The 27,668-nt window shown below is 33.3% G+C and overlaps 1 protein-coding gene across 2 annotated transcripts in view; it reads right to left on the minus strand.

Annotated features, from left to right (window-relative positions):
* Positions 1 to 775: 775 nt before the first annotated feature.
* MAP3K7 (mitogen-activated protein kinase kinase kinase 7) overlaps positions 776 to 27,668 on the minus strand; it is a 72,780-nt gene continuing 45,887 nt past the window's right edge. For both annotated transcript variants that reach the window (XM_029944151.1, XM_029944152.1), the window contains 5 exons: positions 22,500 to 22,564; positions 11,099 to 11,204; positions 7,097 to 7,158; positions 6,328 to 6,443; positions 776 to 3,969 (listed from right to left, as the gene is read on the minus strand). In XM_029944151.1, coding sequence (XP_029800011.1) covers positions 3,789 to 3,969; positions 6,328 to 6,443; positions 7,097 to 7,158; positions 11,099 to 11,204; positions 22,500 to 22,564 — 530 coding nt within the window. In that variant the 3' untranslated portion in view covers positions 776 to 3,788. The remainder of the gene's footprint in view (positions 3,970 to 6,327; positions 6,444 to 7,096; positions 7,159 to 11,098; positions 11,205 to 22,499; positions 22,565 to 27,668) is intronic.

A 27,668-nucleotide genomic window follows, 5' to 3' on the forward strand; every position in this document is an offset into this window, starting at 1 on the left:
GGTTATATCGCAGGGGTGGTGGGATGCAGCCCCGTGTCGGTTCTGAACTCACAGTGCAGAGCCTGCTCAGGACTCTCCTTCCCTCTCTTTCTCTGCCCCTCCCCTGCCAGTACTCTCTCAAAATAAATCAATAAACTTAAAAATAACCAGAAGTGTTGGTTTTGCTGTGACCTGTGCCTGCAAGTCACCCCATACCCCTCCCACCGGCCATCTGCTACTCAGCTTAAAGATGTTCTGTGCTCTCCCTCACATCATGGGCTTACAGCGGCCACAGAGCCCCTTGCATTCTGCCGAAAACAGCTAATGGGGGAAAAGCAGACTAAGGCAAAAGTCTTAACTTTTAGGAGCCTATTTTTCCATCTGTGAAATGGGACTAAAGAAAACTTGGCATTAGCCCTATGGGCTTCACTTTTTTATAATACATGCTCAATAAATATTTGTTAAAGAAATGTGTAAACAAATGAGACGATTTGCTAAAATGAAGATCGAGTTTATAAGAATGTGTACATGTGTACACAGGTATTGGCTGGGGGGCCAGTAGGTAGATAACACAATGAAATGCTTAATGTAACTTAGATACATGACAGGAAACCAGTTTCCTGATGACAAGAATCATTCTGTGATGCATATACCATGTTGCACTTCATATAACCCATGATTAATGAAATTGTGAAGAACACCCACTTAACAAAAACTTTGAATGGTTAGATAAATATGTTAACTGGCCAATCACCTCGCCTCTCAAAAATCATGATTATGTTACAACACTGTTGAATACTTTAAGAATACTCACTTTTCAGTTTTTATTTGATTTTGTGTAAGGTAAACATCAGGCCAGAGCAGAACCCCACATAGCTCATTTGCTGATATAAATCATTAGCCATTTTTATAAACAAGTTGAGAATAACAATATGAATTTTATTACAAACAAAAATAAATCTAAAAAGCTTCCTTTAATTATACAGTATGCACAAGGATTTCTGCATTACATCATTTTACATATAATGTTCTGAATGACAGAAGCGAAACTTCCTACCATTTGAAGAGGAGTTGACTGCTGAAAACCACACACTTAACAGAAAGAAGAAAGTTTCACAGGCAAAGCCTATGATCTCAGGCTAGAGGCTGGAGCTGAAACTCGGAACATAATAGAAACTTGGAGAAAAAAAGACAATATTCTAAAATGCTTTAGCCAAAAGAGCCAAACATTTGTAAACAACTTTTAAGGAAATCTCTTCAATATGCAGTGTTGTTATAAAGTCAAGTCTTAACTGATTTTCATTTAATTCAGAAAAGTTACTTTGCTGAGGAGTATTCTCTCTAGACTTTGTTTTCTTTCCCTGGAGAATAAAATGTAATTAGGGATTGTTTAGGATTGTGAATTTCTTAGAGGGGGGTCCTTTTAGCCACTTGCTTGCTTGCTATTTCCACCCAAAATGAGGGTTAGAGTAAAAGGTAAAATCAGAATCAATAAAATTTTTGGCTCCTTATTAGTCTGTTTGGAGGTTTAAGGGTAAAGAGGTTGATAAAACTAGCTGTGGATTTTAATGATCCCTGCTGCATTTTCTCCCAACAAAAATAACCAGGACTTAAAAAGCATGAGCTTTGCAACACAACTACTTAAAAACCATGTAGGCTGAGCTGCACTCAGCGTCTCGGACAATTACTGTTGTGAGAACCCCCAGAAACTTACTGTAAACAAGCAAGCAAGTGTTCAAGAGCCTGTTTTTGCACTTGGCACCGTGACTTAATACTACTATTTTCTTCTGTTTTCCTATCTGAGATTTTTATGAAGGGATTACATGTAACAATAATAATACATTTTCCCTTTGAGTATATGATATATAATAAAAACACATTAATGACTAGAAATAAAACCTGAAATCTATAATGCTAAATCCTAATGGAAAAGTCAAGCATGAGCATCTACACTCGAATGTCTCGTGCTCTGAGATAATCAAAAAAGCCTCTAAACATTGACTAGGTCCCTCTTGGAGAAGTGACACATGTACATAACAAGCAGCAATGCTAGGAGTTCTGCTTTTTTCTTAGTCTACAGTTATTTTCTGTGCCAATTTTATTTTACTATTAATGTGTTGAGACCAGTATCACTTTCAGCTAGGTAATCAAATTATTTGGGAATGATAACCTTTCTTTTATTTAAATCAAGTAATGGCAGACATTTATTTACTGGAAACTTTCTAATAATAGGAGTTGGAGGAAGCTAAAAATGACACAGTTTAGTACAAACTGTCCTTTACCTTTATTGCTTTTATACACAGGAATACATTATAAAACTCAGTGGAAGGAAGAAAAAAATAACAGAAGAAAAAGTTACCTGCTTTAGCATTTTTTAAGAATAGTTTTGATTACTTCTTAGATCAACTTGCTTATCTGAAACAGAGCAAAACTACAATACAATCATGATATAATTCTAATAATCACAATTATGCTTTCATTTTTAATTTTCTCTTCATAAAACATTAATGCTATAAAAATGAGGTTGATGACATCTTTATTTAAAAGATACCTTGTACTGGTATCAGAATGTGATTTATTTTAATACCAACTGAAAAAATAGAGCTTATATAGTTTATTTCAATGAAGTTTTTTTATTACTTTTATTTTCAAAGTTTATGGTAGCAAAGTTATTGTTATCAATATAAATTTTCTCTTTATAAGTGTTGAAATTCCTTTAAAAGTGTTGAAAGGCAGCAGGCATTCTAGGATGGGCTTGCAAGGAAAATCAATTATTCCACTGTTGATAAATAGTACACCTCATCAATTTATATTTACTTTTTAATTTCCTTACTAACTTCTCCTGATTTGCCAGGTTTTTTATTTTTTTATTTTTTTACTCTTTTGGTATCATAAAAGAAATCTAAGCCCAAGCCTTTTAGCTGGAGCAATTATTTCCATTTTCCATCATTTCTCTTCAGTTTTTCAAATATACACTACAATAATCCAATAGTCATTGCAGGAAGGAATGATCATTTAAGCTGGATCATGTTCATTTACCTTTTAATTTCATTTAAGAGATATTAATATTAGAGTCATAAAATCTTTACAGTTTCAACACACATACACACAATCACAGAGTTAAAAATCTTTGTACTTAAAAAAAAGGGTTCCATTGTTAAATGTATCATAGTCAAATTTCAGTCCAATGAAATATGCTTTTATTAAATACAGCAGCCGCCACTTACCTTTAAATATTTTACGGATGGAACTAAGTTCAGTACTAATGGAAGGATACTGGCATCAGAGCCCTCATTTTGGAACTATCTCTAAAGGTCCTGCATTTCTATAATGTACCACCGATTATTCTAGATTTCTAATACCCTGTCTTTAACTTGGTATATACCATCTTTTGGGAAAAAATTGTTTTTTGAGATGAGATACAAGAACAAAATCATTCTTGAGGTTCCACCTCTAAAAAAGGCGATGTTTGCACATAGCAGCTAGTTTGATACCCCGTTTTGTTAGGCCAGCCCTCACACAATGAGCATGCATATACAGCCACGGTTCACTGCATCTGTTTTGAAGTTGAGAACTGCTGCTTATTCAAGTCACAGATGCCTCCATGTTATGCAAGGAGACAGTTGAATTGCATGTCCACTATGAGGAAGAGAAAATAAACGATGAAACAAAATGCAGCAAATATAGGCAGTTGGCATTCAGAACACGCCCCAAAGCTAACACTCATGAAATGTCATTAGAAGGGCTTTTCTTTCTTTAAAAAAAAAAGTCTTTCTTTGCATATTTTAAAATTTGAAGGTCCCAGAGAATCATGAAGTGCCTTGTCGTTTCTGCTGCTGACTTCTGATGACCTCTAGTTGTTTTTTGCATTGCTGGTAGTAAGTAGAAAGGCTTTTGTTTTCATCTAAAAGCTTTTTATGTTCCTGTACCAGACGAGATGTATTTTGCTGGTCCTTTTCATCCTGGTCCAGTTCTGCAACTAGTTCTTGCCTAAAAACAAATACCACATAAAATATTATTCATGATGGAAAAATCTATACTTTAATAACTGATGAGTTTCTAACAACTAGTTAGAAATTTTATTCTGGCTCTGTCATTATGCATTTTAGGGACACTACTCAAATGTAACTGTAGGCTAGAATGGAACTAGCATCCATTCTTCTGGTTTACCTAAATACCATAATCCTTTTAATAAGTAACTGTACTTAGACAATTAGTGAATACATATAAAATGGTATATTGACCACAGGAAAATAACATGGTGTTTTCACCATTCACATTCCACTTTTACACTCAAACTTTTATTCATGTTTTGAAGTCCAGTCCTATTTAACCCCAATGCAAAGTGGGGGCTAATACAACATTTGCAAGCCAATTAAAATAGGTGCTATCAAGTTAAATCTGTTTCTTATTTAAAAAAATTTATTTAATTTTTTTTAATTTCTTTTTGAGAGAGAGAGAGAGAAAGCATGAGCAGGGGAGGGTCAGAGAGAGCAGGAGTCACAGGATCTGAAGACAGGCCCCAGGATCTGAGCTAGCTGTCAGTACAGAGCCTGACACGGGGCTTGAACCCATGAACTGTGAGATCATGACCTGAGCTGAAGCTGGATGCTTAACCAACTGAGCGACCCAGGCGCCCCTGTTTCTTATTTTAAAACAGTGAGAACAATACCAGGTGCCACTTTCAAATGAATTAATCACTTTTAAGAACATTTTCAGGAAAGACCCTTAGAGACTTTTATAGCCTGATAAGCTTTTTTAAGTCCCCTTTATTTGGGAGATGTTCAGTATTAACTCCTAAAGTGAAGTTGCTGGATATAACTGAATAATTAATTAAAAGCCTCCCAATGGTTTTTGTAATACTTCTCATTTTTAAAGTAAGTATTTAAGGGGTGCCTGGGTGGCTCAGTTGGTTTAATGTCCAACATCAGCTTAGGTCATGATCTCACGGTCCATGGGTTTGAGTCCCGTCTCCAACTTTTGTCCAGCTCAGAGCCTGGAGCCTCCTTTGGATTCTGTGTCTCCCTCTCTCTTTCTCTGTCCCTCCCCTGCTCATGTGCTCTCAAAAATAAATAAGTATTTTTTAAAAAGTGCCTAAAATATGAAAAAAGCATAGGTTAAGTATGTGAAGAAAGTTTTTTTTTTTAACATAAAGTACCAACAATTCTGTAATTAGCTCCACAATTTGCAGACTCTAATATTATAGCCTTTAAGGTACTGAGCTGGAATCATTTCAATTGTTGTAACAGTAAATTGCAATGGAGCTACTTTGTTGTTGTTGTTGTTTTTGGAAGTACAAACAGAAATTACTCCAGGAAGCAAAAAATGTTCATTTATTTAGATTAAAATTAATAGAGGGAATCCTATTAGCATGTATACATATAGTTGCCATGAGTTTTTCTGACAGCACTTTGTTTTAGTTACCACAATAACTCAGCTTCACAGGTACAAGATTTCATGAGAATCATGCTTAAGAAAGCTGAAGATTTTGGGTTTTTTAAAGAATTTCAAATAAAGGATTATAGAAATTGTAGTTCTTAAAAAAGAGAGGCGACAGCCTCCATAACTCTCAGAAAAATACATGGGAGTATAAAACTCCTATAAAACACTCACAGGTATAAAATATGGTAATTTTGTTCTCCTAAACATATACCTACAAAATATTTCTAAGATAAACTACAAGTGAACATTGGTAAATCAAATTATTTCACCTATGTCCAAAGAAACAATAAATCTTTATAAATCTAAACAGCTTTTAATTTTAAAATTCTTAGAACATAAAACATGTTTATATAGCACCAGTTTATTTTCCTTAGTTTTAGTATCTGTGGTCAAAAATATTTAGTTTTGCAAGAATAATGGCCAAAAGGTGCTTCACACCTAAAGGTGAACAAATGTAAAACCTCAAAGTTGGAAGTACAGTTGAACAACACAGTACATGTCCACTTATACATGGATTTTTGTATAGTACTGCAGATGTATTTTCCTTTCCTTTTGATTTCCTTAAAAAAATTTTCTCTAGCTTACTTTATTATAAGAATACAGTTCATAATACACTGTTAACATATAAAATACATGCTAATTGATTGTTTATGTTATTGGTAAGAATTCCGGTCAACAGTAGGCCATTAGGAGTTATTTTTTGCAGAGTCGGAAATTACACGCAGATTTCTCAATGAGTGGGAACCAGAATCCCAACCCCCAAGGGATTCAAGGGTCAACTGCATGCTTAATGATTAATTCTAAAAATTATAAAGTTTTCATGCCTTCAAACAACACTTTACCTTAACATATTTTAGACCCAAAATACTAATGAGTTTTATTTTTATTCATTAAAAGATAACTTACTTTCTCTGTAATAACAATGCAATTTCTGTTTGAACTTTCATATATTCTTGTGCCATTTTACAATGCTGTTCAAATACTGCCATAGATTCTTTGGAGTTTGGGCATGGTGCTAGAGGCTGAAAATAAATCAGAAACGTTAAAACAAAATTAAATCAAATAATTAAATCAAATCTCAATATCAAGCTGAGAGTTAAGCTGGTGACTGTGATATATTTTTATAGCACTAAAGCAATGATCTTTTAAAAATAAGTATTAAACCATGGCCTGGAAAATGTCAGTGTCCTTTTGTCAGAGTTAACTCACAGCATAAATTCACACGTGTGGTTTTAACACTTTCATTGTTATAGAGAATGATGACTAGAGTGATCACTGGTGTCTGGTTTTATATTTCATGAGGAGGCACTGAAGTCTATTACTTATGTACACAGTGACATTACAGTGCATTACAAAATCCACTAAGTAGAAATGAACGTATGTAAATTTTATATTGTTGTGCACTGAAAGAGCAAAAATGCTATTCTTCGCATCCTTAAACAAAGATATGGGAGTATTTTAAGACAACTGTTAAAAACATATGACTTTGCCATTTTTAAACTTGATTAACATAACTGAATGAATCATTTTAACTTGATCTTAGCAAGTTTGAGGAGGCCAACTAAAAGCATAAATAAATGAATATACAATGACAAATATGAACACAACTGTTAGCTTTCTAGATAGATTCTATAAGGAAAAAGTATAAACAGTTACTGAGAAACTACTCCTTTACCTGTAGTTGGTGATCCAGTGTAAGATAAGCCATTGGGATGGAGTTATCTGATCCATTGGTATCTGGAATTCAAGTATGTATTTATTTTCTATCATAAATAATTACAAACAAAAGCAAGAAAGCTGCAGGAGATATTGGCATTTTTTCCCTAAAGCAAATAACACGTAAAATAAAAATTGCTACTGGTAATGAAGAGAGTCTATTTCTGAATTTTAAAGGTAAACACAAAACATCCAATTATTAGATAATCAGAATGCAACCAAAATCTCATACAATTGAAGTTTGCTATAGATTACATGATATTAAAGCTTACAAACCCTTGTTCAATTAAAAACAAAAACAGTGGTATGGGACCTTTAGCACTTTAAATTTGGTCGTCACTGAGCCCTACCTAATCAAAGCTCCTATCTCTTTCTTTCCTTGATGATGCTAAGTTTGCTATAAGGCTGTGTCAATCCCACGAACATTTGTGCTCTAACAAAGAAAGGAGGGAAAATAAGAGGTACATTCTCTTACATAGTTCTAGTGTGAGCGCCCAACCCACTTCTCCTAGTAAGAATCACTGTAGAAGATGAAAGATATTTTTGACGGAGTATGTTAAACACAGGTATAATGCCTGGCAGGCATATGGAAACTGCAGGTCAGTGTCCTGCGCAAACAGTTAAATGGGTTAAATCAAACAACTAATCAATTTTACCAAATTGTTTGGACAGCTTTTTTTGTATTTCAAAAGAGGTAAACTGTCATAACAACTTGCATGAGTCGCATGGGATTAACATATATGCCTCCAGAAGCAGGCAGGAGAGCTGTGAAGTAATGTGGACTTTTTATTTCAGAAGTGGCTGTTCTCCCACTGTTAGGAAAAGAGTAAATGAGCTAAACAATTGAGCCGTTCAGCCCTTTTCCTGACAAGTGACTCCTCAAAGAGTGGCACAGATAAAGACAAGGTCAGGCTGACAGCAAGGCACTGTATGCAATGCAATAAAAAATTAGGATAGTTTGATGGTTCAGTAACCTCAATAATTTATTGTTGACTGACATTCTAGTTTCCTTTTTTAAAGCCATTGAGAATGTGCTTGCAAGTAACTCTAAAAGCTACGCTGAATCAGATGAAATAAGATAATGCATGTAAGAAATAACCATGCAGTGCTGGCATATGGTAAGCAGTAATCTACTGTTATTCTTGTTACTGACACAAACTTGAGCATTAGGAAGGACAGGCCATTTAAAATTCTTAAGTTTGTTTTTCCGATTGAAAAAGTAATTTTTTAAACAATAATAATAAAGTAATGAGAAAAATGCTTATTGAATTGAATACTGGAATGCCATAAAGAAGAAGTAACAGCGTATTGCTTAGTAGAGTCCTACCTAGCCCAAATCATATATACTAACATAAATGTTTCCCGAAATGGTTAAACACAAAACACTTAATTATTATTTCCCTGACCAACTCTTTCCCCACCCACAAAACAGTTTCAAACTATTCTCCCATGGAACACTATTTTCCACAAAATTACAACTGATTGGGGTGCCTGGGTGGCTCAGTTGGTTGAGCGTCAGATTCTTGGTTTCAGCTCAGGTTATGATTTTGCAGTTTGTGAGTTCGAGCCCTGCATTGGGGCTCCATGCGGATAGTGCAGGTTCTGCTTTTGATTCTCTCTTTCCCTTTCTCTGTCCCTCTCCTGCTCGGGCTCTCTTTCTCTCTCAAAAAAAAATAAGTAAACTTAAAAAAAAAATTATTTCCCCCTGACTTTATAAGAAAAATTAAGTGTCTTGAACTCTTAAAAACATTTCTATTCGTATTACTCTTTCTTAAACCTTTCATACTTGATATTTCTTATTAAATAAATACCCTATTATCTGATATGTATTTTAGAATTAAGTATGTCAGTGTTTCACAGTATTCAGTTAATGGAAGAAAAAAATCCAAGGATTGTGTTTTAACTATTAAAGTACTCAGCTTACACTGCAAATATAGGAGCTTATTAAATTTATTAAATAAAGCATGCTGAGTTTACTTTCAATGGGCCAGTATTGTGACTCTAATAATATTGCAAGCTGTGGGCTCCATATCTTACATTTCTGTCTTTGCAAATAAGAAAAACTCTTCAGTAAGTGTCCCCTCCATCGGCAGCTCCCTCTACTGTGTCTAGCCATCTCTCTCACTAACTGCTCTTGGGTCTGTATGTCTTTCTTTATCCCCACTATGTTATAAATAAAAACGCAAGAGCCCTCATTATGTGCTATGATTATTAATTGGCATATGCTTCTTAGTCTTCTCTGAAAATGCATGGAAATCCCTTCTCTTTTAAAGTAAAAATATCTGATTAATTAGGTTATTTTAACTATGTATGGACTTCTAATTTTTTCCTAAATCAGGGGTCTTCAAAGAAAAAGGATTTACCAGTATCTCTTCCCTATAATTTATTGTATTAGCTTGATTATCAATGCTTTTCTTAGAAACAGTGCAAAGCTGAACTTCATTAAATAATAATGCTTAAGCCAATCTCAAGTTCTAAAATTATTTTAAAAATTATTTTAAAATGCCAAAGACAAATTTCAGTTGAATTCTGGACCTAGGTAAAATTTCTAACTTTGGTATTTGGTGGTATTTTAGGTCCCAGAAAAGAAAAAAACGATGAGATTGGGGTTGGAAGGTAGAAGAACACAGGAAAATGTAGCAATTAAGTGAAAGGGGCATAAAATAATTTTTATTTTACTTTCATGAGTTCACATCTGCCACACGGTAACTGATGTGTCTAGATCAGTCTAGGCTAGCGTCCGGAGGCCCGAGTCAAGTCGAGTACCTCCTTCACCTGATGGTTGAAGAACCAAAAAGAGCTAATAGTACCTGAATGCTAATGATCAACCTGTCAGAAGCACTTCCCTATCTACCTCTGAGAAGAAGCACATAATGAAGAATTCTGTAGATATGCTGAGTATCGGTGAATGTTCTGGACAGTCCTAGGTTGAGCAATGCTAGGGGCGAAACTTAGAGGAGTTTTTGCCACCACTAAATTTAAACTTACTAAAACTAGAGAGTACACCCTTGGCTAAACATAGTTGTGTCTAATATGAAGCAGAGAAAAGCTACTTAGTTAATTTTTTATATTAAATTATGAACTTGACTAAGCCATGCCAAATATCTATAAATACTTGTAAGTAGTATTTTTGTTTGTAAAGACAGAAAGCTGACTTTTTAATTTTGATTTAATTGCCACTATTAATAACATAGTTGATATTATACAAAATCCCAAATGATCTAATTTTCCAAGGTCTAAGAGATCATCTTTCCCTCTCTGACATAATAACATATAAATAATACATTTTTATAGAAGCATACTGCTGAGTATTTATCAAGGAATTCTCTTAATGCTAAGGAAAAGTTAATTCCACTATGCCATATAATTTCCTGCTTGCCCATAATAAAACTATTCCATCATTAGATTTCAATACTAATATTTTATGTTAAGGATTTTATTAACTCTTAACAGGCTTTTTAAGGTCTAGTTAATAGAAATTTATGCAACTGAAGTCTCCCTACCAGTTAAAAATGATTCAAAAGGTCAATGGTCAGAAATATTTTTCTCATTCAAGTGAGGTACTGGCATCTTATGTCTTTATGTCTTTAAAACAAAAGACTGAGATGAAGAGGATGGTTTTTATTATTCTGCTTATTTTACTTCTTTAAAAGATAATGACTATACTACTATCATCTAGTAGGACGGATCAAAAATAGGAAAATCAGAGACTTAAGTTCAAGAATACATTATCTTCCTGTCTGTAAAAACCTCAAACCAAACCATATTCAAAATGCATATTTAATATCTGGGGGGGGGAATGCAGAGGGCAAGACAATCTCACTACTGATTTTATTACTATAAAAATCTAACCTATTGTAAAATGCCTGCCTTTATAAAGATCAAAGTCATAACACAAAGAATTGAAAACAAATATGATAAATTTAGCTTTGTAGTTATAATGAGGAAATGCACTCGTCACCTGTGGAATCATCAGGAGTCCATGGATGACTTCGACTTGGCTTTTCTGAGGTTGGTCCTGAGGTAGTGATCATTCTGACGCTAGGACTGGATGACCTACTGCTTACCTGTAGGAAGAAGTAACAGGAGGAACAAAATGTCATTTTTATGTGGGAATAAAAAGACAAGAGGAAATTTTTATTATAAAGCAAATGAGAGGCTTTCATTTTCTATTAGCAGAGGTCCTGAAACACTCTTGCAAAAAATACATAAATCCTCTAAACAGATTTTTAAATATATATTTTTTATCAAATTTATATGCACTCATGTATGATACCTCTTAAAACTTGCTGAGTTTTCAGGGCACCTGGGTGGCTCAACGGGTTAAGCGTCTGACTCTTGGTTTTGGCTCAGGTCATGATCTCATGGTTCATGAGTCTGGAATTCTCTCTCTCTCCCTCTCTCTGCCCCACCCCTGCTTGCATACTCTCTCTCTAAATAAATAAACTAAAAAAAAAAAAAAAGGAAACAAAATAGGTGAGCTTTCAACAAAGCAAGAGAAATGTTCTAAGACCAGAAATAAAGCAGGATCAGGAGTCTAGTAAGTGCTTAAGCTGTTAGACCTAGGAATTTCAATTGAACACCAATGACTTAGACCTTTTGTTTTGACTACTTTCTGTACTAGAGGAATAAGCATAAAGTCTTGGACCTTTGTTGAATGAAGGTGAGGATGAAGGTGAGACCAGAAGCTAAAACCCAAGACAGCCTTCATTCCTGGGGAAAGAGTAAACTAGAGAAAAAATCTACCCTTTAAAGGCAGATAGCAAATAAATTTGTCTGTGTAATGGGGTAATGGCTCTGGGTAGAGGGGAGTAAATGTATACTGTGAATTCATAATATATTTCCATAATTGATGGAAGATACAACAAATTCCAATGACAACCAATCCCAAGCAGAAAAAAATAACAGAAAATCTACAATTTTGAGTTAAATACGGGTCATATCATTGTCATAGTCTAGAAAACAAAGACAAATAGAAGACAGCAGGAAACAGACAGAGAAAGATTATACACAAAAGAATACCAGGCAGCAAAAAGGAAGCCGGAAGCCAGAAGAAAGTGGAGTATCTTTAAACTGCAAAAAGAAAATAACTGCGAACTTAGAATTGGCTAGCCAACAAAAATGTAAAGAATGAGGTCAAAATAATATTCTTAGATGAGCAAAAAGAAGTCTACCATCCATATACTCTTATTATAACAATTTCTAAAGACTGAGCTTTAGGGGTAAGAAAAGTTTTTCCTGATTGAAGGGCCAAGTTACTATCAGGAATGCTGGTAAACACAAGGATGAATCTATATATGGAAAATATTAAACAATGGAAACATGACTTATTCATAAAATTACCAAGCAAAAAATAAAGAAGATGGAATTATAAACTGAATAACGAAAGCATAAGCAAAAGAAGAAATGATTTAAAAATGCTTATATTGTTGAGGATGAGAATAAAGATATTAACTTTAGGTTGAGTCTGAGGGTTAAAGTTTCACAGGTAGTTACAAAACATAATACCTATTAAATGAGAAAGACACATAATTAAATGAGCAATGTATTTGTTCAATTCAAAGGAATGAAAAAAAGGGAAAAAGAGAAAGCATAAAATAGAAGGAGCAAATTTATCAGTATTATAAATGGATTAAACTCTTCAGTTATTTATAAAAATCAAAATGTCAGGCTGAATTAAACTCTGTTTATAAGAGCTAGATCTAACAGAGATAGAGAAAACAGAAAGTTAAAGGCCAAAAAAGGATAATCAGGCAAACCTATGCAAAATAAAGTCATTCAGCTATATTATATGAGAGAGAATACATTTTAGAGCCAAAAAAAAATTACTAGAGAAAGAGATAAAATGGTAAGTCAATTCATTATGTAACAACTCAAAACTTATGTGCTCTACCTATTATAGTATATGCTGTATCTATACATAGCTTCCAAATAGATAAAGCAATAGGAGAAAGAGACATATTCACCATCATAGTGAGATATTTAATACTTCTCTATAAACGATTTATAAAAGCAGACTAAAAAACCAAAATATAACACTAGTAAAACCTGAACTCCAAAAAAATAAACTTGATCTAAACATATAGATATGCCTAAAAACTGAGAATATGCATTCTTTTTAAGCACCATGAAACATTTATGAAAACTGATCATGTACTAAACTATAAAGCAAATCTCAAAAAAGTTTAAAAAATTTATTATATAAACCACGTATTTTTGTCTGGATTCAAAAGTAACCTTAAGAATCTCAGATGTTTAGACATTTAAAAACCCTTCTAAATAATTCATTGGTCAAGGAAAAAAAAAGTGGAAATGCGAAGGCATATGATTTTTACCATGGAACACAATAAAACCATAGGATGCAATTAAAGAGGCCCTTGGAGAAAAATATTTAATTCTAAATATTTAGATGAGAAAAATCAGAAGCAGTGACAATATACAAGCTAGGTATTTAACTTACAAAATTAGAAAAAGATCAAAGTTATCAGTCTCCCCATCCTCCCAAATAACAAAATATAAATGAGAGAACACTACAAAAATCTGGTGGTTAGTAACTTAAAAAAAATCATCAAGTAAAACAAATTCCAAAAATGTATAAATCACCAAAATTTCTACACATTATAGAAAGCACTGAGTCCAGAGGATTTTACAGTTGAGTTCTATCAATCAAGAAAATGACACCTTCCATTTTAAAGAATTATTCTAGAAAAAAAGAAACACTTCTTGACTCATTCTGTTAATCAGAATAGTTTCTTATCAGGTAGTAAACCTGATTAAGAAACAAGCACAGAATAAGAAAAACTATTAGCTAACTTCACTGATGAAAATACACGCAAAAGTCAAAAGTCCTAAAAAATTACACTAGCAAATGGAATTTGGCAGTGTAAAAACAATAAAAAAACTTGAAATTACTTGAAATTAATCCAATTCATCATTTTAACAGATTAAAGGAGAAAAATCTCGATAGATACATAAAAAGGCATCTGACAAAATTTAACAACCATCTATGAAAATACAGTTAACAAACTTAAATTTCATTTAAGAGAAGATAATTTCTTAGCCAGAGTCTAGAAATGTGGTCTGATAGAAAATGGCACTACAGGCTGGTAGATGACAGGGAGGCTACAGTCAAGGAATACAAAGAAAGACTCACAGGAATTGATCATGTTCCATTCCCTAAGCTGGGTGTTGGGTTCATGAGTGTTCATTTTATTATCAGGTTTCATAATTTATGTATTACATATATTCTTATCTATGTATTGTTATTTCATATACTAAATACTCTCAAAGGACATATGAAATAAAATGTATTTTATAAGAATCTTTTTAAAAAGCACCTGTTTTTCTTAAAGTGTTCGTGAATACCCTATAGGAGACTCAAAAAAGAATATGGAGTTATACAAAGTAAAACATAAAAAGCACATACATTCATGAAGAACCTTATGTCCTGTTTCAATACGTAAACATAGAAAAACACTCAAAGACTGCATTAAGTAAAATGAGGGACAATACAGCAGTGTAAAGTACCCCTGAGTAGAAATTAGCAGATGTGAATTCTAATTACGGTACAATGTCTTTACTTCAAGAAGTCTTGCTTTCTTTATCTAAAGAGGGGTTAGGGCTGGGTTAAAGATGAGATGACTTTTAGTGTACATCCACTGCTAATGTTCTATTATTTTAAGCTTTAACAACTCACAATGAATTGAGAGTACTAAAAACTAAAAGGCACTTTTATAACAATTTCAGAAATAAGTCACAAAATAATTGAAGAAAAAACTGGTGGAATATTACTCTCATCTTGGGTACCTATTGAAATTGCTTCAGAAATTCCAAAAAACTTTTCTATACCATAAACAATTTTCAACTCTATATCCGAAGGTCTTCCCAAAATCTTAGTTTTTGCATGCCACACTTATAAAGGTGCCCTGTGTTTAACAATGCTCATTCTGTTCTCTCCTTGTTGCTAATTCTTCTCCATCCTACAAGGCTCACCTGAGATTCCCTTCAACGTTAAATGCTTATTCTTGCTATATCCTTGGTTCTTTGAGCATTAAGCCAGACTCTGTGTTTGAAGACTGCAGTGTGTAGAATACAAAATGTTCAATTCTGAAATTTTCACCCTGGCATTCCTGACCCTCTATTGGCAGGTTTTACCTTTATCTATCCAGATGATCTCTCCTCTGACAATTCCTTATGCCTCTCTTTCTCTCCCTGCTTTTAATTTTGACCTCATATTCTTCCAAGGATTATATGGTCTAGTGCAAAGAGCAAGTATGAAAAACTAAACTATATGAAACTGACTTTAAAAAAAATTGTTTTATTTTTGAGAGAGACTGCACAAGCAGGGGAGGGACAAAGAGAAAGGGGATAGAGAATCCAAATCAGGCTCTGTGCTAACAGCAGATAGCCTGACACAGGGCTCAAACTCACAAACTATGAAACTATGACCTGAGCCAATGTTGGATTTTAACCAACTGAGCCACCCAGGAGCTCTGTAACTGATGTTTTTATATATTAAAATATCAGCAAACTCACATGATTTAGTCTAAAACTTTGCAGACCTGGGTTTAAATCCCAGTTCTGCCATTTATGGCTGTGTGAACTTGAATAACTCAGCCCTTAAAATCATTTATCAAGTGTGGATGGGAAGTAGTAGTAATGCTTAAGAAGTCAGACACTGGAGACAATACAATCCAGAACTGGAGTCTCTGGCTTGCCATTTATTAACAGTGTGGCTTTAGGTAAGTTATTTAACCTCTAAGACTCAACAGTAAAATGAGGATAGTATTACCCACCTCATCAATTTATAAAAAATCAAATGAAATAAAGTACCTGAAGGAGTTCTTGACACAATAAAAATGCTCACTAAATGAATGATAATTAGGTTGTAATACAAGATTGGAATATATGAGTGAACTTGCAGCAGCTAACAATTCCCTCTCAAGATCAAAATCACAGTTTTTTTTAAATAAAACATATTTAGTAACTAAACCCTATCATATAGTAATTTTTTTCCCTTGGAAGTCTGGCTGTATTTATAGTCTGCTACTACATAAACTTAAACTTGAGGTGGAAATAATCTGTATTACTCTCAAAGTTTGTTATTCTGCAAAAGCATAATATCCTAAGGGTAGAAATCATGTATACTTTTATATTGTACTTCCTAGGATTTAGGAAGCTGCTGAATATACAATAACTACATAATAAATACTCACTGAATAAAATGATAACATAAGCTGTTAGCACTCAGATATAAGGTGTGTGTTTAGACTCATTTACCTTTTGTATTCAAGAAGAATTAGAATACAAACCAAAAAGAACTCTTCCTCTTAGGAAGTTGTTACCCTTGGGAAAATAAGTACAGACGCTATGACATGATTCTCAAGTTCTCTAAACCTTCTCTGACTAAAAAGAAAGTCTTGATGACTTAGGAAGGGTACAATGATTTGACCACAGTTATAATTTCTATTATAAACCTAGAACAGTATTTCTTCAAAATGTTGGCAGAGGAGGGTTTCAGAGTCAATCTAATTTTGTGCTAATATTTTTAGTTTAACATTTTAAGAGGAGACATAAATACAAGTGTTTATGGACATGTGAGACTCAATACAAGTTATGAGTAATTAAACAAGATACAGTATAAGTAAAAATTGGACTTATAAGATATTAAGAATGGATTCGTATTAAAAAAAAAAGCCACTGGCCCATTTATCATGTTAAAACAAATAATCCTATCTGGACCTAGTACAAATTACAGTACTGTATTTTCTTAAATTTAAATCTTTCCCAAGAGAATCCGTTGCTACTCATTTATTTTTCACCTTCTACTTTCCAAGAAACTCTCTAGAAACTCTCTAGCACCCCAGGTACATAATTATTTGTTCTACTTGAGATTTCCTATAAAACTAAGAAATAAGACTACCAGTCTTAGGTCAAGTTTCAAAACAGTCTTTCCTTAAAACTACAAAAGACATAATGAGCTGAATTTACATCCTTAAATTAACTAAATAAGACTTCCTATCTCAAGAAACTGGTATCTCAACGAATAACAATATGCTAAAATGTTCGTATTAAAACAACTAAAGATTTAAAAAAAATTTTTTCCTGCTTTTTATTTATTTTTGAGAGACAGAGAGAGGCAGCACGAGCAGGGGAGGGTCAGAGAGAAAGGGAGCTACAGAATCTGAAGCAGGCTCCAGGCTCTGAGCTAGCTGTCAGCACAGAGCCTCACGTGGGGCTCGAACCCACGAACTGTGAGATCATGACCTGAGCTGAAGGTGGACACTTAACTGACTGAGTCACCCAGGCGCCCCCACAAAGAAATATTTAAAAACAAGCCATAACTATATTTATTGAATACCTGAAAATATAAGGTTTAAATAAGAGGATTAAGTAATATTTGACAATGAAAAAAACCCAGTTTATGGGTTAAATTTATGTTACTGCTTGCAAACTACTAAGGAAGTCTTATAGTAGTTATTTTAAAAAAAATCATTGGTGAAATGCTTATGATTATATATGCTCTCAAACTATTAAAACTCATTTGGGTTATTCCTTCCTTCAAGACATTTACAATTACTTTATTCTTATATAAATTGTAAAGTTTAAGCAATATAGAGAAACTTGACTTACCACAAGGATTGGATATAAAGTGGTTATGAGAGTTCAGAAATGCCACACAGCAATTTAAGGCAGCAAAAAAATACTATGCCAAATTTAAACCAGAGGGCAAATTACCATCAGTAGACATGAAACAAATTGGACTTTGCCCACAACTTTATCGTTATATTTATAAAAAGGAATTGGGGATTATTTTACAGACAAATATAAAGCTTTACTTTTTATGTCTCACCTGAACGACTGGGGAAATATTTTTATAAGAATTGGCCAGTGATACTATTAAGACTGACATTTAAAAGCTATTTAAATTTTCTTACTTGCTAAGATTTTACAAGCACAAAACACAGAGATTAAATAGTGATTTATATAATAATTTTGCTGAAGTAACATCTGAATAATACAAACAAAAAGAAATGGGTATCAAGTTGGTGATATGGATTTACAAGGGTACTTCCTCCATTATGCCAGTCAGATAAATCAATTAAATCTATATATGACAGGTAATACTGATAACATTCTTTCTAATCTGAAGGTATAGGCTCAATCTAATTCTAGCCTCACAATAGTTCATTATAAGGAAATTTTAGAATTTTTAAATTCTTATATGGTCTTTAAATTCTCCAAGAGAAAGGTACACTATGAACCAGGAATTATTTAAAACTATTATGTAAGTCTCTGATTTAGAGCATTAACAGAAAATTATTTATCATGAAAGATATGTAGACTAAGGATAAAGAAAAGAAGTAGTATAGTAAGTTATAGCCCTTGAATAAACAACAAATTGATATGTGATTAAAGGCAAATACTTTCTATGGCCCTTAACAGAAGGTTCTCTGATGATACAGAAAGAACTGAATGCCAATGGGATTTTACTTCTTTCCTGGTGCTATTTTTGTTTTATTTCTGGATCGTAATATACTATAGTGAGACATGTATGAAATTTGAGAAGCTCAACAGATGAACATCAGGGAAGGGAAGGTAAAATAAGATAAAAACAGCAAGGGAGGCAAACTGTAAGAGATTGTTAAACACAGAGAACAAACTGAGGGTTGCTGGGGAGGCGGTGGGTGGGGGGATGGGTTAAGTGGGTGATGGCCATTAAGGAGGGCACTTTCTGGGATGACTGGGGTGTCGTATGTAAGAGATGAACCATGGGTTCTACTCCTGAAACCAAGATTACACTGTAGGTTAACTTGAATTTAAAAAAAAAAGTGCCCCCCCCCAGCCTTAAAAACCAAAAAACTAAACCAAACAAAAATATACTATAGTGAGAGCAAGGAAGTGTAAGTACCCTGGGAGGTACTTTACAGGTGAGGTGGATATACAATGCTAGGTATCTACAGTGTGTCTGGTACTTGCATATGTTATAATATAAGAACCCCATGGGGTCCCCACTGGCACATTAAGATTACTGAAGCTTAGGAAAATTTCAGAGCTTGCCTTAAAGCACATATCTGACTTATAAAAGTAGATTCTAAAGTCCATATAAAAATACAGCACGCCTAGCTCTCTAAGTAATCATAATCACATCATCTTGCAGTTGTGATTTTCACTGACTACTGCCCCCTCCAAGAGACATCTTGAAAACTAATCTATTATGGATACAATTCTAGAAAGGGTATACAGGCATACATGAACATGTTTAATTTTAGTGAAACAGAAAGGCTCACCCAGATGTATAAAAAATAAATCTGTGAAGCCATCTGTAGAAATTTATTATCAAGGTGGATTGGCCCTGCTCAGTAATATGATAAAGCTAAAACTGTTTCATCATCACTGAAAACTACTTAAATTAGTAATGATGATGGAATATTGGAAGTCAAAACACGTGAAATGGAAGAGATGTAGGATTATTTTAGTGCACAATACATTCAGTTTTGCATGCAAGACAGAATGATAGCACAGTTTGTGTGGAATCAGATCTGGATTCATAACTTGGTTATAACCATTACTGGCAATACACGGGAAGACATTTAGGAAAGCTTCTCTAGCCCTCAGTTTATTCATATGCAAAATGAGGAAAATAAAAAGTACCAAGCAATAATTTACACAAATACTCACAACTACCTTTAATTCAGACACTTGCTTCATTCACTATTCCACTCAAGAGAAATGATGGCAGTATAAAAACAAACAATTTATTTTACAGATGTAAGGTCTAAGTGATTTTAGGGTCTTTTTTTTTTTTTTTTGAGAGAAAGAGAAAGAGGGCACAAGTGAGCAAGAGGCAGAGAGAGACAGACAGAAAGGGAGGAAGGAAAGGAGGGAGGGAGAGCGAAGTGAGGCTCCTGTTCATTCACTGTAGGGCTCGAGCTCACCTGATGTGGGACCTGAGCTCACAAACCATGAGATCATAACCTGAGCTGAAGTCAGATGCCTAATGACTGGGCCACCTAAGCGCTGTAAGGTCAGTCTTGAATCAAGCGCCAAAGTATAAACTCCAGTCAGTTCACTTTGCTCTATAAGATGTAATCTTAACATTTTATTGGTAAGTTTTCTCTCTTCCTCTGATAACTGTACTGGGTGGGCAAATTCTTTTCTTCATGTTCTTTATTAATTTCCATGGCTAAAACCAACCAACTAACCAACAAAAATCTCCCATGCACTGTTTTTTCACTGCTTAGTCAGACTTTAAGAATAAGTATACCTTCATTCTGAAAATCCAGATTGTGTATACTTTTCTTTTTTAAATGAGTTATTTTCATGAGTAATTAAAAAGATTTAATGATCATTTACCATTAATCATTTCAGGGGAAAATGTCTTCACAGTGCATTAGGTTTACTATTTGCCATCTCATCCCAAAATGACATTTTAAGTTTATAATACTTATATAATTTTGAAAGAGTGGATCAATGCTAAAAACTGGCTATACAATGGCTATGTATCAGGTTGCACTGCCACACCAAAATCCCCCTCACTAGAAATCTATATAGTGGTCCATGACAATTCATGCAAATGACTGTCATACAACCATAGTCTGTCTCAGTTCCAGTGTTTTCCTACTGAAGGTATTATAAATGAAAAGGGTAACAATCATAACCTCAAGAGATAGAAAACTTACGAGGAAATAAGGAAGGCTTGCTGTTGGTGAGGACAGTCTTGAATTATAGCCAATGCCTTTACTATAGACTACAGAGAAAAGCACTTGCACTAGCAGATGCTCCTGAACTGCCTTAGAGCAGGCTAAGAATTCCCAGTCGAAGGGAGAACACTTGGCTAGAGTTTCTCATAACTGGAATATCAATGGCAATAGTAAACAGAGTTTAAAAGGCTGAACTCATCAAACCCCTAAGGAATCAAAGTAAATACCAGATGCCAAACTATCTGTTACTAAATGCCTTCATTACTACTTGATGTATTTGAGGGGGAAAAGTGGGAAATTTCATCCAAAAGTTCTGGAGTTTCATAAAAGCAAAAGTACTGAAAAAAAAAATTAAATAAATGACATAAAATGACTATTCATTTATAACACCTTCAGATTTAGGGTTACTTAATATATATAATAAATTAGCATATATGTATAATGCATGTATGTGTGTGTATAGGCATTGTGAGAAATAAAAATATTTCCAGATATAAATGAAGATCAAGGATCTTTATCATTTAAGTATTTCAAGTGGTTTTTGTTAGTTAAGTTGATGGCTATAAAGGGCTTTCAAATTTTTATTAATGACTACAAAGATTCTCTAAAATTTAAAAGATTTATAAAAATAAAATGATAATAAAACACCTTTCTAGAATGAAAAGTACCTGTACATTGTACCATAAGTTAAGTCACTTTGTTTATAATATATAACCCTATAATTTCACATAAATATGGACCATAATGTGGTATTTCTATTACTTCAGATGTATGCTGTACTCAAAAAATTTATTTGAACACAACTGAAAACAAATCAAATACCTTGTAACTCTCATTCATTTTAAAAATATCATATAAATTATATATGTCAAATCTATTGATCTGAATAACAGAAAAAACAATGGCTGAGCTGCTATTTTTATTACTTGTTGGTTAAAAGTCTGTACTAGTCAGTAATGGTTTAAGTTATAGCACTGTCTGGATTGTTTTGAACAAATGTGATAAAAAGGTACGAGGAGTTTAGAAGAACATCCAGAAATATAAGGTGAAGAAAACCTTAGCAACTGTGATAGAAGCCTTTCTAGAATTTATCCATCTACTTAGTAAATAGTCTTAAGCATATTTCACAAAAATATAAATCCAGCGGATATAACAAAAATTAAAAGATGTTCGAGTCATGTAGGTATATAAGTGCCTTATGTGATGCTATAGGAGTGACATTTTATTGGGGAAATACTTATTAGTATTAGTAATTACAGTAAAATAATTAGTAAAAAATTAGTAAAATAATTAGTAAAAAAACATTTTTGACCTTATAAAGGAGACACTAGATTCACTTTAGAGAACAAGGACAATGATACATTAAATTACAAAGATGATGTTACCTTATTAAATCATATATAAAAACTATGTAATATACATGGGGCACTATTGAATTAATAACCTACTTTGATAAATTATTCTTCAAGTTAAAGTAATAATGGCATCTATACTTTTTCCTCCTAAGTATTTAAATTCAAGTGCTAACTTGAACTTCTCTATCACAATTTTAGGTCAACTCATAAAACTTCTTTTGCAGAGTATATATATTATAGTTAACTCTTGACTTCTGCCCATTATTCTTCTTCAAAAACAGAGAATTCAAATGTTAAGTCTTACCTGACCAGGTTCTGTTCCAGTAACAGTCAAGTCTTGGATGGATCTACGTCTTGGCTGTCCGTTGCCTTTTAAAAGATTAGAAAAAAAAAAAAGTAGAATACTGAGATCTATTCAAACAGATAACAAGGTTGCTACTGCTACAAAGGAAGTTGGAATGTGTTGCTCCTTGGATCTACGCAAAATGTTTGTGGGAAAAATAATTGAGTTTACTGTTAAAAAAAAAAAAAAAGAGAATGATGTAAGGAAAGGAAGAGAAACAGCTGTAGAGTTTTAACTCAAAAATTGCTGGTCTAAAATAAAGTAAGTTCTAATACAAAAACCACTCCTACCACACAAATAGCTGCTGAACTCTCTTGCACCACCTTCTGTCATGTATTTAAATAGATGAATGCTTGTGGGCTGGGGCTGATGATGGCATCTATTTCAAGGGTCTTACGTTACAGTTTCTACAAGACAGCTAGCCAGCAGGTTGTATGATGTGACTGACTTTAACTGGTACCTTGTTTATTCAAGGCCAAAAAGGATGCTTAGGCTTAAACTTATTATACCAAGTCACACTCAATCCCATTAGTCTTTGTCAGAATCTAGTAATTTATTATTGGTGAACAACTCTTAAAAGATCAAGGACTCTCATTCCATTCTCAAACATAAAGCTTGTTGCAATGGGCTATTATGTTAATCCTGCTTTAGGAACTTCCATGCAAATAATAATCTAATCTAAAAATCAGTTTGTGAAAAAATTCCACAAATAAAATGAATTCCACAAATAAAATGAATTAGGCAATAGCTTCACTCAGCAGTTTTATTTGGGAATAGGGCTGTTTATATGGTATATTCTAAGATGAGAGATCAGCTGTCTAAAAGGAAACACCAAAATATTTTAACAGCTGACACAATACTCAAAATTCTTTAGACTCTGAAAGCTATATTATATAATTTCCTAGCTAGTAGGCAGCACTCAGAAAATGCACCAATTCTGGCTGGATTAGCAGACACAATTTGTTCTTAAAATTTTATATTTCTCTAATTCTACGTATTTTAAATCAATCAGCAATATAATTTAGCATCTTAATCTATGTGACTCCATTACTATTTTGCTAGTAACTAAAAGGACTTTACAACAGAAAAATGTTTAATGCAGTAATATGTGAAGTAGGCATAAAAACCCAGGTTTATAGCCACACTCAAATTTATAAGGACATCATCACTCTTTTTTTCATTTTAAGCTATGTTTTAGAATTCTTTGCATAATTTTAGCTCAAATTTACTCCAAATTTCATTTATTCCAAGTTTCAATTTTTAAATACAAATTAAAATAACAAAAAATAGCACATTTATTAAATCAGGCATATTAAGATACTTTTGTGATAATTTTTAACTACCCCCTTCCCCGCGGACAAAAAGATCCCACCACCATGAGTAATAAGCAATTTTAGGCACATTTCATTCAACACAATCATTCTAAAATTAGCTTAGATGAGACAGGCTTGTAAAAGTGTCTGGAATTCTCTTTTCAGATTAGCAACATTTGTGAATCTCGGGAACCACCCAGCACATGTGTCTAAAAATCATTACATCACCATTGCAATAACAACAAAAACAAACTCAAATCAAAGGGAGGCGGGTAGAAAGAAGGGGAATAAAAATTTTAAGGAAGTAGAGTTAATAAGAGGTGACAGTTAACAAATGCCATAAAATGAGAAATCTTCAAGCTGTAACGTGAGTCAAAGCAATGTTAGGCAATGCATTTTAATTAGCAAAACCATGGTAGAAACCATCTGGCAAACAGTTTAGACAAAGCAAAAAAGGGACTGCAATCAACAAATACTTGTTGCTCCAATATTAAGTTTTGGAAATATGAATGTAAAAAAATAAAACTTTTATTGCATATGAACACTGGGTGTGTTCTCAGTAAAGTTAACTTGCTGCTGAATTTTTCTTGCAAGTAAATACTAATTTAGAAACTCTTTACATTTTTCATGGTTCTTTGAAATATGCATACCTATATTACACATGATAGTATAAATGAAAAAAGAAGTAGAATCAAGGGTCAATATGATGTCAACAGATGCCTGATCAAGGAATCTGAAACCTGCTAAAGATGTCCTGAGTATTCATTGTGTAGTAAATTCTAAAACTTTTATGACTTATGATGGAGAACAAGTGTTACTTTTCTAAGTAACAGCAACAAAAGGAATATACATTCCTAGCCCATCATAAGACCTCCATTTCTCATCTCTCCCAAAAAAAGGGCAGTCGAAATAGTTTATAGGTCAATTCAGTTGTTTTTACAATAATGTCACAAAAATAGAATCCAGAATCCATCTCTTCGAAAAGCTGCTCTTATACGGTACAACTTATTTCCTGAACTTGTATCTGAAGAGAGTACTTCCCAGACAGCCACTCCTGTGGCTTTTCTTATTGGTTTAAACTCATTGTTTTCTTCATCTTAATTACTCTTATTTTTCTATTTCCCAAACTTCCTGAAGACTTTTCATGTAAAAATTAACACTACATTTTCCCGGTAGACATCTCTTAACCAAATGTTGGGAAATTTGAGATTCATACATTTTGAATATTAAAAACTGTGGGACACAGTTAATGTGTAAAATACATAAGATTTTTAAAAGGTATATAGCACTACACTGCAATATTATATCACTGCTTCATGGTAAACTAAGTATGTAATTTAAAAATATATGTTCTCATTTAGGCTGCCATAAATTTCATATTCTTTTACTTATTTCAACAAATTCTGGCTGATTTCTTAGAAGGAAACCCCTTCGGGTGGATTTTTTTCCCCTTCTATCAAAGGAAAGTAATTATTATTGATGAGTTCTGCTTTCTAATAAACCACCTTTTATTAGGTTAGAGTTCAGTTTTTTAGATTACAAAAAGTGGTCTTGATACAATATTTAAAGAGATTATTACCTAAACATTCTCTTCAGGATTGGTTAGATGAACTTCTCTATTTAATTAGGCACAAATACACAATTTTACTGAAGGTGAGGAGGCTACACATGGAGAAGCAGGTATATTTCAGCATAGCTCTCCCTGGGCCTCAGAATCCCTAATACAAAGGTTTACAGCTGCTAATGACACCCTATGTCCAAGGTAGAAACTTGCAAGATTTAGAAAAGCCTACTTCTTTTTATCTCACTGTTTCTTCACATCAGCACTATACTATTCAGGGGGAAAACCTGCACCAATAATTTACATACTTACAGTTAAAGAATGTTTATAAACATTAGTATCTACAGGTTCTTGAACCAAATACAGTATTAGAAAGGTTATATTCTTATCCTGATGGGAGAAAGCAAAATGGTGCCTAAGTGTCCTTGAACAGTATCAGCCTCCCGGTGCCTAGCATTCTACAAAGCCCTCACTGCGCCCCTCCTCATGTTTGCCAACTACCTAAGATATTTGAAACTTCTAGAAGAGAAAAACTTTACATTGGTATTAGAAACTCATCCACCCACTTACTTTTGTTAAAAATGTTTGGGCTTTTCCATCTACTCTTCTTATTCTACTCAGCTATTCAACTACTCATCATATTCTTGAAAAGCAACTAATATAGAACTAAATGTGTCGGATTGAAATAAAAGTGAATATTCATTAAATTTTTGATATTAAATGCAGGTGAAATCATAAGGACACCTAAAATTTCACTTTTAAAAAATTTAAAAAAAATTTAATATTAATCTTTGAGACAGAGACAGGGCACAACTGGGGGATGAGCAGAGAGAGAGGGAAACACCGAATCTGAAGCAGGCTCCAAGCTCCGAGCTGTCAGCTCAGAGCCTGATATTTCAGCTTTAAGAACAGTATTACAAACAAAAAATATCAATTAGGTTTAGGCTCTTCAGTGACCTGGGCAAAAACTTTTCATATGACTAAAGAACATTTATATATTCAATCTTTTTTATTATTTATTATATCCTTAAGAAAAGTATGTAAGACAGAAAATTATCTTTGTTCAAAGCATTCTATGATTCTAAAATGTTATGCCATAGTATTTTAGCCTTAAAATAGGTATACTACACTAAAGTACTTCTATTCAAGGCTCTCAAATAGCACATTAAGGCAATTCTTATCTATAGAATAACAGAATTTTCAAGAGTTTAAAATGAACTCAAGCTCTATAATTTAGTCTGAGCTAGGAAATTCAGAAGTACCGAGTGAAACAGCATAAAAACTGTTTATTTGGAAAAATTTACTTTTTGCAAGTCACATACTGGAAACATATCATTTACGGTAGCAATCAATGTTATACACTATGTGTAAAGAATTTCATATTAGAAAGGAAAGAACAGAATAGAAATAGAAGACTAATGCTTCAATTAAATCTTTTGTAGTATATATGTATGGATTTGACAGTACCTTTTCCAGTGGCTTTCAAAATGCATTACACAGTTGATTTCCTTAAGTGCTCTAACTACTCAAACAAGGACTCCAGAACAGAACTGCTCATCTTTTCTAATTACCAAAGCTAGAGCCATGAACAAAATGTGCATTAACTATCAGAGTCTCCTACTCCATGCTTTTTTTTAAATAACTTTTTAAATGTTTATTAATGTTTTGATAGACAGACACAGAGTAAAGAGTGGGGAAGAGGTAAAGAGGGAGGGAAACACAGAGCCTGAAGCATGCTACAGGCTTTGAGCTGCCAGCACAGAGCCTGACATGGGGCTCAAATCCATAAACTAAGAGATCATGACCTAAGCTGAAGTTGGACACAACTGAGTAAGCCACCCAGGCACCACACCTTACTCCATGCTTTAAATGGGGAAAAGGCAGTAGCTTCTGTTGTAGAACTTTTTGACATTTTATGTGTTTATCTTGGACATCTGGATTTTTGAAAGAAATGTAAAATTTAGGTATTCTAACACCAGTAAATGTTATTATCAGAATGTATTATATAGTTTCACATTCAATAATAACTATTATGAATATTAATGAATTCTGAATATTAATATAATTAAAATCTTAGAGGAAAAAAATTTGCAAATTTAAAGCAATTTAATAATATGCCACTCATTTACCCTTTTATTCAAATAAAAATAATACAAATCAGAATATAGTGGCTAAAAGGGAGGAAGGATTATGCTTTTAAAACTTCAAGTTCTGGGGTACCTGTGGCTCAGTCAGTTAAGCATCTGACTTCAGCTC

Source organism: Suricata suricatta, chromosome 7 (assembly GCF_006229205.1).
Source record: "Suricata suricatta isolate VVHF042 chromosome 7, meerkat_22Aug2017_6uvM2_HiC, whole genome shotgun sequence".
Taxonomy (NCBI): domain Eukaryota; kingdom Metazoa; phylum Chordata; class Mammalia; order Carnivora; family Herpestidae; genus Suricata; species Suricata suricatta.